Source organism: Oryzias melastigma, linkage group LG22, assembly GCF_002922805.2.
Source record: "Oryzias melastigma strain HK-1 linkage group LG22, ASM292280v2, whole genome shotgun sequence".
NCBI classification, from domain to species: Eukaryota; Metazoa; Chordata; class Actinopteri; order Beloniformes; family Adrianichthyidae; genus Oryzias; species Oryzias melastigma.
Genome location: NC_050533.1, coordinates 4046824 through 4056956, shown reverse-complemented (window position 1 = coordinate 4056956; position 10133 = coordinate 4046824). Strand labels below are relative to the sequence as shown.

The 10133-nt window shown below is 38.9% G+C and overlaps 2 protein-coding genes across 2 annotated transcripts; both read left to right on the top strand.

The window, feature by feature from the left end:
* Positions 1 to 1260: 1260 nt before the first annotated feature.
* LOC112145085 (GTPase IMAP family member 7) lies at positions 1261 to 7448 on the top strand. The gene is made up of 2 exons (XM_024270157.2): positions 1261 to 1519; positions 5667 to 7448. The coding sequence occupies exons 1-2, from the start codon at positions 1498 to 1500 to the stop codon at positions 6632 to 6634; spliced, it is 990 nt and encodes a 329-aa protein (XP_024125925.1). The 5' UTR covers positions 1261 to 1497; the 3' UTR covers positions 6635 to 7448.
* Positions 7338 to 8330, top strand: LOC112143320 (GTPase IMAP family member 4-like). Its single transcript, XM_036209995.1, has 3 exons — positions 7338 to 7364; positions 7452 to 7503; positions 7579 to 8330. The coding sequence occupies exons 1-3, from the start codon at positions 7338 to 7340 to the stop codon at positions 8328 to 8330; spliced, it is 831 nt and encodes a 276-aa protein (XP_036065888.1).
* Positions 8331 to 10133: the final 1803 nt, after the last annotated feature.

Here is a 10133-nt window from a genome sequence, read left to right as displayed (position 1 = left end):
AGCCATAAAGGCCCAGTCCGAATTCTTCCCTTCTCCCTACCCATACATTTAACCCTCCAAAAGAAGAGTTACCCTCTTCTTTTGGAGGGAAAATTACCCTCAGATCACTTTCGCTCATTCACGTCATCAATAATTGCCAGTCCGCTAGCTTCAGCGCAGAGCTTCCACCGCTCCAATATACATAACAACAGCGGTTGTATAACTTTAAAAAGGTCATGCTACAACAAAAAGTCATTACTCACATTTAAATGTAAATGCCTGTGCTTCAGAGTGCACCCAAGTGAAGAAAAACACTTATCCGCGGCACAGCGCAATGCAGAACCTCCTCGCGGGGGAGGGGTCTTTATAACTTCGCTTGGAGGGGAGGATATTAAATATATATTTCGGACCTCACTTGTATTTCACAAGCCCCTGCAAATGGAAGGAGTAGTGAGAAGGGAAGAATTTGGATTGGGCTAAGGAGTATAACATTTTTTAAAACAACAACAAGCAATAAACCTAGAGTTCCATAGACTAGATTTACTTGTGTTAACTATGTATTAAGACATTATAATGACATTTAAAATATAGAGAATTATCCAGATGCTTTTAAATAATATTTATAGTAGTGGGAGTTGAGGTTTTAGCGGCAACCCCCCCCCCCCCAAAAAAAACCAGGATAATCAGAATTACAGGTGCGGGATTTGAACCTAACCACCCACAAAATATCGAGTACAGAGTTCGCTCAGGGTACAAAAAGAGCGACTAAACTTTTGGCTGTTTTGATATTTTTAATAGCTTAATATCCATTTAATTCAAAATAATTGTCTGGTCCACTTTAAAATCTGCCTTTCATTACAAATCTGTATATTTCAAGATTTAAGATCAACTTTATTTATCCCCGCAGGGAAATTCAGTTAAAGTTATTTAAGCACTTTAAAATGAAAGCTTCACATTATTATTTGATTTTATATATTTTAATCGGTAGATACTTCAGAGTTTGTGGTCTCAAAAGTATAGAGCGCATGCCAAAAAAGGTGAGCACCCCTGATCTAAGTGAACACCTGGAACACCACGATCCTCCCCCCAGACAGCAGAGATTCTCAGTGGAGGGAAAATTCAGGTCACACGTGGACTTTTAAAGAACATTTTAGTCGTCACATCTGCTGTTGTAAAAACTGCTTTTGTTGAAGAACCGGCTTCTTTTCCATTCCATGCTCCAAACTTGGCAGGTATGTCCCCGGTCTGGTCCGACCACTCGCTCGAAGAGGTTCCTCCCACTCCAAACGCTGCAAAGCTCAGTCACGAAATCTATCCATCTCATATGTGGATGGAATGACCCCACCAGTCACAAAAGAACGTCTTTTGCATTATTTTGACGTCACACTATTTTCCTGGTAGTGCTTCCTTGTTCGGATTTTTTTGAGAACGGGACTTGCCCACAAAGAAAGAATTCCATTGAGAGTCAAAACCGCAGATTAATCCAGACGTGTGTGGAGAACCATCAGAGCATTCAACATGTACGCACCAGGGGCTCAAGGTAAGCTTGATGACATAAAAAACATACAAAGACGGATTGTACTTTTATATATATATATATATATATATATATATATATATATATATATGTATGTATGTATATATATGTGTATGTATGTGTGTGTCTGTGTGTTCCTACTTGATGGATTCCGCATTTTTAATTTTTTAAGTGTGAACGTCTGTACTTTGATCAATTGAAATTACAGAAGTTTAATTTTTACAAACATTTTTATCTTAAAATCTGACAAAAGAAACAATAAGTAAAGTGTACCTAAGATTTGCTCTTTCTAGTTATTGTTATTAATCCACAAACTTTTCAAAAGAATTGAATCTGTGAAAAACTACATCAGATAAATCAGTTGATTTAAGTGTCTTTCTTTCATCTTAGTTAAGACAGTTTAACTAATCCCATACTGTTCTAAAGAAGTTTTTTTTTGCTGGTGATTCAAAGTTGCTTTTGCTTGTTGCCTTAGGAGCAATAATTCTTTTCTTAGTGATGTCCTGATGAAAGATGGCAATTTAAGATTTGGCCGTCGTCCAGAGACAGTTGGGAAAAGCTCTAGTGACCCCCACCCCTTAAAGCTGATTTGGACGTAGCAGGAGTTGATGATAAATGGATTTGTTTCTGTGCTACTAAATGCCCTGAAAACATGAACTATTTGACCCCTTAAGAAAAAAAAAACGACATTCTCTCCACAGTGCTTCAGGATCTTCGTTCCATCAGCCATAAAAAAAAGAGCAAATAAAAATAGACATTCTCTTTTTCTAATTAAAAGATAACTTCTTTCATGATTACCTTAATAGAGACCGGGGCATTTTTTTTAGATTGTTGGTCTAATATGACATGTAAGTCCCTGCTGTCACATTTGAAAGCCCAACGGCTAAACCCAGGGAGAAAAAAAAAAAAAACCCTGAAGGAATGTCAACTGTCAGGTAAACTTCTAGTTTCTAGGGTCCCACAACTCTTTGGTTTAAGGTTTTTTTTTTACTACTTTCCTCAAAAGTGTTGTCTCTCCAAGGATAGTTGGAAAGCTTTTCATGAAAAAGATCTAAATCAGAAAACATAAAACAATGTTACTTATTTAGCACAGGTTTTATTTTAGTTAGTCAAGTGTATTAATTTATGACTGAAGTGTTTCTAATAGCGCTGGGTTGATAACATTGATAAATTAATCTAAGTTTAATAGATCAATGATTGTTTATGAAAGTAGAGATCGATTTAACGAATAAAGCTTTAAGTCCGCTAGTTTTGCTAGCTAGGCTAGGAATTCCCATAGGACAGCTAATGCTAACGCTCGGTTGATCTAAACATACCTTGCTGACTAAATTAAAATTTTTATAAACTCAGGCAGGAATTTTCCAAACTCTTTCAAGTTCATATTTTTAAAGTAACCATTTGTGGTCTAAAGCACAAATATTTCTAAATATGTAAACTCAAAATTGAATTGAATTGAATTGAGTGGATTAGAAGAATCGAAAAAAAAATCGATATAAAACCGATTCTGGAAATTATTGCCAATACCCAGCCCTAGTTTCTATAAAAGTAAAATTAACTGTGAAGTTCTCTGCACCACTGCTGTTGTTGGACTATATCAACATATCTACTGTATATCAAAGGCTTTTTGTAAACAACCAGTGAATGCACACATTTTAAATTCTCAGTCTGACTTTAGAATGAGTTGAAATCACATAAGTTTGTCAACAGACGATGAAGAAACACTAAGGTAAACTTGAGGTATAACAAGATATTACATTTTTTATTTGCGTTGTGTAAGGTTTTCATTGGAGAACTTCTGATGCAGCGGGACGTTTCACCCTGTACAAAAATTATTATGACCCTGTATCAAAAGTGTTTAAAGTAACAATAATTCATACAAATAAATAAACAAATAAAAACAATATTCCTGTTTTCATTAACGACGAAACAAAAACATTGAATCTATATTTAGTACAACGTGACATAAATGTAAAGCAGTGACATCCTTTTTTAAGGGAAGATTTTGAGGTTCTATCGTACGACGGACTATTAGGACCAGTTTACGGACAATACATTTTTTTAAAATTAGGACTTTAAAGTTGTAAATTTACGAGGAAATAATGTTAACTGTTAAATTACGAGGATAAAATTGTACATGTACAACTGTAAAAGTCATAGACTAAATTTATGTATCTAAAAACTACAAATGATGGAACATTTCCATGCTGGAGGACATTCTGTGACATTTCCCGCTTTTGTTTGAGACTTTTTCAGGTTACAATGTAGTGAGTCACTATGTTCCATTATTATCTCAAGGATGCAATCCTTTGCTGAAGCCAAAAAAAGAACAAAACCAGCTTCTGTTAAAGAGCTTTGTCAGGTTTACCGCTCAAAGTGACGACACAGGAAAAACTAGGTATACATGATGAGCAATGGTTGTCTTTAGAACTTCTTTAGGCGGTTTTAAAATGAAAGCCTTAACTGGAAGCTGTATTTTTTGGTTCTGATTAGAGCTGAAACCTGAATTTATAGTTTTCTAATTGGTTTATTTTTCTTATTTATTCATTTGATTCCAGTGACTGGGCAAAAGAAACAAACAAAAGTCATCTAAAAAATGCTGACAATGACTTGAGTCACACGTTTCATATCTAACTTGAGATGCAACAAGTAGCTTTAAAACACCACATTTTGACTTAAATAGCAGTTGTTGAAACACATTTTTTAAAATTTTGTAGTAATACTGTATATCCATGGTTTTAAATAAAAGAAAAAAACATTTTGCATCTTTTAACTTTTTTTTTTTATTTCTCCACAGATGAAACTAGAGATAGACTTGCAAAAAATGACTTGTAATCATCTTAGATTGATTTCCACTCCATTGCAGATGGAGAATTCACAGGACTTCCCAAAAGTGTTCGTCATTTACACCAAAGTTCTTTTCCTTCTTCCTTTTCGTCCTTATTTTTGGGGGAATAAAAATAGAAAATCTCCAGAAAAGCACAAATCTATCAGAGTTGTTTCTGGTGTCTTAAAACTATCACTATTTACTATTATTTTTGTTAAAAAAAGAACAGAAAAACAAGATTTCACTCTGACATTGAGACATGAATCTGCACACAATGCATATTTTTCTTGCAAATTTATAACCCAAGTTATAGAAAACCACTCACTTCTGTGTGACCTTTTACCAAAGGTTATCTGAAGGAACTTTGACCAGAGCAAACAAGCTCAGCTCCGGCTCAATTCATGCTATTGTCTGTTAAGTCTCTTCGTTTACAACTTTTGTTTATCCAGTTGCATTCTGGAAAAAACATTCATTCATTCATCATCATAGCCAATTGTCCCTTCCGGCGTCACGGGGCTGCCAGAGCCTAACACATATTTTAAGTCAATAAAATTTTAATTTTATTTCATTGGACCTTTATTTAACCAGGTGAAAAAAAATACATTGAGATCAAGATCTCTTTTACAAGGGTGACCTGGCCAAGTGGTCAGCAGCACATGTTCCAAACAAAGTTACATAAGCACAAAAATAAAATAAGCTGTGAAATTGGAATATGTTCAAGATTTAAAGCTTGGGTGTAACAAAGTAAAAAAAAATGTTAAAAGCAGAAATGGTTCAATCGTGTTTAGTCATGACACAAAACAAGATCAATCCTACTATGTTTGTGTCGCAATCGTTTGACAAGAATGTGGATTTGCATTTTAACTATGTTTTTTATGGTGAATGGAATGCTAAAAGTGTAAAGAAGACAGCCGTCCTATCAGTATAAGCACACTTTGTTCTCTCCAATGCACAGATAATTTTTTAAGAAACATAAATGGATAATTTATTTTATACAAATAATCTCATTGTTCCGTTCTGAAAATGTTGTCAGCTTAAGGCAGAGGTGTCCAAAGTCAGTCCTCGAGGGCCGGTGTCCTACATGTTTTCCAACCAACCTGCCATTGAAGCTCATGTATTGGCCTAATACACCTGATCCAGGTAATCAGCAGCAGATAAGGCAGGGTTTCTGGAAAACCAGCAGTAGACTGGTCCTCGAGGACCGACTTTGGACACTCCTGGCTTAAGGTTTTTCTTTTTTCTATGTGAACTTGTTCTCACCTGGACTAAGCCTGTTCTTCTGACAGTGCCACACTGCATGATGAACAGTCTGCTTTCGTCCGACAGGGATCATGGATGCCACAATTCAGGACGAGAGGAGGATTGTTCTGGTCGGAAAGACCGGAGTGGGAAAGAGCGCCTCTGGGAACACTATCCTGGGGAGAGAAGCTTTTCAGTCGGAGCTGTCGCCGTCCTCACTCACCGCAGAGTGCAGTAAAGCCAAAGGAGCCGTTGGCACACGGAAAGTGGCCATCATAGACACTCCCGGACTGTTTGATACAAATTTCACTCAGGAGGAAGTCCTGAACAAGATCAAGATGTGCATCTCTCTGTCTGCCCCTGGACCCCACGTCTTCCTGGTGGTTCTGCAGCTTGGCAGGTTTACCAAGGAGGAGCAGGAAACTGTTCAGATGATCCAGACTACTTTTGGTGAAGATGCAGCCAAATATACCATGGTGTTGTTCACACATGGAGACCAGCTGAAGGGCCAAACCATTGAGGAATTTGTTGCATACAGCCCAGAGCTGATTGCCATCATAAAGCATTGCCACAACAGGTACCACATCTTCAACAATGAGGTCAAAGATCCCGTTCAAGTCAATCAACTCCTGGACAAAATTGACATGATAACCAAGTTTAATGGAGGAGGATACTACACGAACGAGATGTTCCAGAAGGCAGAGGAAGCAATTCAGATGGAGAAGGAGCGAGTTCTTCAGGAGACGAAGGCAGAAAGGCAGAGGGAGCTGGACCAACTCCGCGCCATGTACTCTGGATACATGTACACCCAGTACGAGTCTCAGGTGTTCAGCAGATACGAGAGCGAGGCCCGACATCGAGCAGAGAGGAGAAACCGCTTCCTCGACAGAGAATCGGTTGCTGTAGCTACTAAATACGGGGCTGCCGTTGGAGGCGTGATGGGGATTCTTGGAGGTCCAGTTGGTATGGCGTTGGGAGCTGCTGCAGGCGCTGCTGCTGGCGCTGCTCTTGGAGCATTGGTTGTGCGATTCCCAGATCGTTGTCGCATGCAGTAAAGACAACATACCACGGATCGGTGACGGATTAAGTTTGTTGGGTTTTTTCTCTGTATTTCAATAGGTGCATGTATGCACATTTTAACTGTACTGACAGAATCTAATCTCAGATTTTGTAACCCTTCCGCTCTTCTAGGCTTTTTTACATTAAAAGTAGGGTCATCTGGACCCCACAAGACAGTGTGTTAAACTTTTTTTTCAATGATTGTCGATCTTTACTGGTGTCCAATGACAGACATGAAGTCTTGTCCACTTTGTCAGGGAAGGGCTAACTCCTCAATGTAAGGGTGGGGTCATCTGGACCCCACAAGAGAGCACGTTTGTGGTTTTTGTATTATTACCAGTTTCTACTCTTTTACTTGTACTCTTTTTCTGCGTTGTAGTGCAGTTTCCTTCTGCAGCTGGTGCCAATATACAGAAGGTGCAGCATGCTAATGTTAGCACCAACAGTTGGATACAAAAACTGGTGAAAAATGTTTATGCATAACAGAACTGTCAAGTAACATATGAGCAAAATGTAATCTTTGTTTTTTCAAATTATTCTTCCAATTTTTTCTTTGCCCACATCCACCTGTAAGACTCAATAGTTTCTCCTTGGGTTTTGTCTCTTTGTATTAAAATATTCTGTATCCTTAATTGCAAATGTTGAAAGTAAACCTACACACTACAATAACTGATGCTTTGGTTGATTTCTGACTCAATTATGGATATGTCCAACTATGATTTAATTGTGAGCGTTTATATTTTTATTTTTCTGAAGTACACTCCACTTCTGTAAATAACTCCTAATAAAGTTGATTCATCAAAAAAATGACAGATTTCCATTTCTTTGTACACATACATTGAGTCTCGCTTTGAGGCCAAAGATTGTACAAACTTTGCACTGTTCAAACTGCAGATGTCACTATTTAAAACTTTGAAATCCCTGTGTTTTGTAATTGCAGGGCGTAAGAACAACACTCTTCGAATAGTTCTGGTGGGGAAGACTGGAGCTGGAAAGAGCGCCACAGGAAACACCATCCTGGGAAGAAAAGATTTCCACTCCCACTTATCCCCGCGTTCCTTGACAATCGACAGCAACAGAGCTTACGGGCAGGTCCAAGGCGCCAATGTTACGGTTGTGGATACTCCGGGACTGTTCGACACAGTTGTGGACGAGGAAGTTCTAATGAAGAAGATAGAGAAATGCATGAATCTGGCAGCTCCTGGTCCTCACATCTTCCTGTTTGTTTTAAGGCTTGGGAGGTTTACCAAAGAAGAACAGGACACCGTCAAGATGTTCTTAGAAAAATTTGGAGAGAGGGTCTCCAGATACTCGATAATGCTGTTTACGCATGGCGACAAACTGAAGACGCAAAGTATTGAAGAGTTTATCTCAAAGAATGAGGGACTGATCGAGATCCTGTACTCCTTCTCAAACAGATATCATGTGTTCAACAACGAAACAGACGACGCAGAGCAAAGAAACCAGCTGATGGAGAAGATGATTTCGGTGATTAACGAAAACAAGGGAGGGTATTACACCAACAAGATGCTCGACAGAGCCAAAAAAATCTCAAAGAAGAAGAAAGAAAAAGCTTCAAAGGAGATGAAGGTGGAAGAGAGGAAGAGAATAAACAGCATGAAGGCTGAGGTGAAGACGGAGATGTTACTAAACGGCGAGAGAGTGAGAGAGAACAAATGCGTGGTGCAATAGAAATGCGAACTCCAAAAAAATAGATTTCATGAGGACATACAGATCATCACACCTGTGCCTTCATTAACAAACCAAAGGACATCTGTGCCCATGATAGATGTGAGGCCCAGAGGGACAGCTCACACCACTACCCGACAAGTGACTAAACAGGGTTCTCGATAAGACTACACAAAAAAACTATTCTGTTCCAGAAAGGCTTTTTCTGGTTTTATCTGCTTGTTATGCTGATCATTTAGAACAGGGGTGCCTTCACTTTTTTGGCAAGAGAGCTACTCTTGAAAAGACCAGCTCCAAATGATCTAAATATATGTATGTATATAATAAAATCATATTGTAAAATCTAAATTTGAATTACTTAAGCTCAAATATACAGACTTACTGTGAAAAGTAGATTTTTTTAAGTGAATCAGACAGTTATTTTGAGATTTATTGATAATTGTAGAAGAATGTGTAAGATTAAAAGATTATAAAAGGCGTTTCTGTCATTTTTCCTACAAAAGCTTGTCTAGTTGGAGCTGTCAGGAGTCAGAGCTCTGACTCTGCCTCTGGTCATCGGCGGGAGCAGTCTCCAGAGTTCTAACTCACCTGACACCAATCTGACAATCACACACCTGCTACCTAAGCAGCACAAAGAGCCTCACTCTGTGCGAAGTATTGTTTGTTCCACTCTGCCTGCATTACCGAGCATTTCATGGAAATGCCCTGCTTAATCGTTTTGCTTGCTGCCTGCCCTGACCCTCGGTTGTACCCTGACTACTCTACTCCCTTCTTGGATAAACCCCATGCTCGTGATTGACCTCTACCTGTTTGGCCCTGATTTGTCTTTGTGGAAGTTTAGATGTGTTTAGTTCCTGTCTGAACTAATGAACCTGCTGCACATGGAACCAGCTGTCTGCCAGTTTGTGACAGTACCACAGCGGACGGTGTACCTACAAAAAAAAAAGATTCAGTTTAAGTTTAAGTTTATTTGATTTATTTGGTGCCTTAAAATAACCTCAGTCAAACAGGGCTGCACATTAAAAGTTCAAACAACAATAAAAACACAGCTACAATATTAAAAATAATTTTGGATTAAAAAAATATAGATAAATTACATTAAAACCATAAAAACACCAGATAAAAAACACAAATAAGACAATAAAACAGTAAAACACCCCAGAGTCTGCTAGCAAAAATGGGTTTGAACCACAGCAAATAAAGGGGGATTAGGATGAACGTCTGTGAGTCTGGAGTTTTTCTGGGTCGGCAGCAGAGCCTGTGGCTGCAGCCAACCTGAAGCTAATATGAGCCATCGGCTGTAGCTAGACCGCAGCTGTAACGCTAGTCGGGTGAGCCCGGGGTTAGACCCCGATACCTCCAGGAGAAGCTGATCAGCTGACCTGAGGCACCGGGTTGGACAGAGACCCTCAGAGAGGTACGGAGGACGATTGCGGACGGTAAAGAGGAATGCAGACGCTTTCTTGACGTTTTCTTTTGGGACCTTCCTCCAATCAATGGCATCAACAAGTCACATTTTTCTATGGATTTAGATCCATAAATGGAACTGTGCGGTCCGGCTTAATGGTCCAATTTTATAATGGAAAGGCTCAAGATACCGGACCAAAGCACTGTGGCTCTGAGTGGAAACGAGGACTCTTTTACTGTCTGAAAATGCTAGTTGTTGCAACAAGATTTTGAATGAACCCCTCAGTGATCTCAGAGTTGATGACAGCTCCAGCATGCTCCACTGGACATGAAGATGACAGAAAAAAAAGACTCTTCAGAACCTTCCGTTGAGATTGTGCTGACAATTTCATGTTGTCA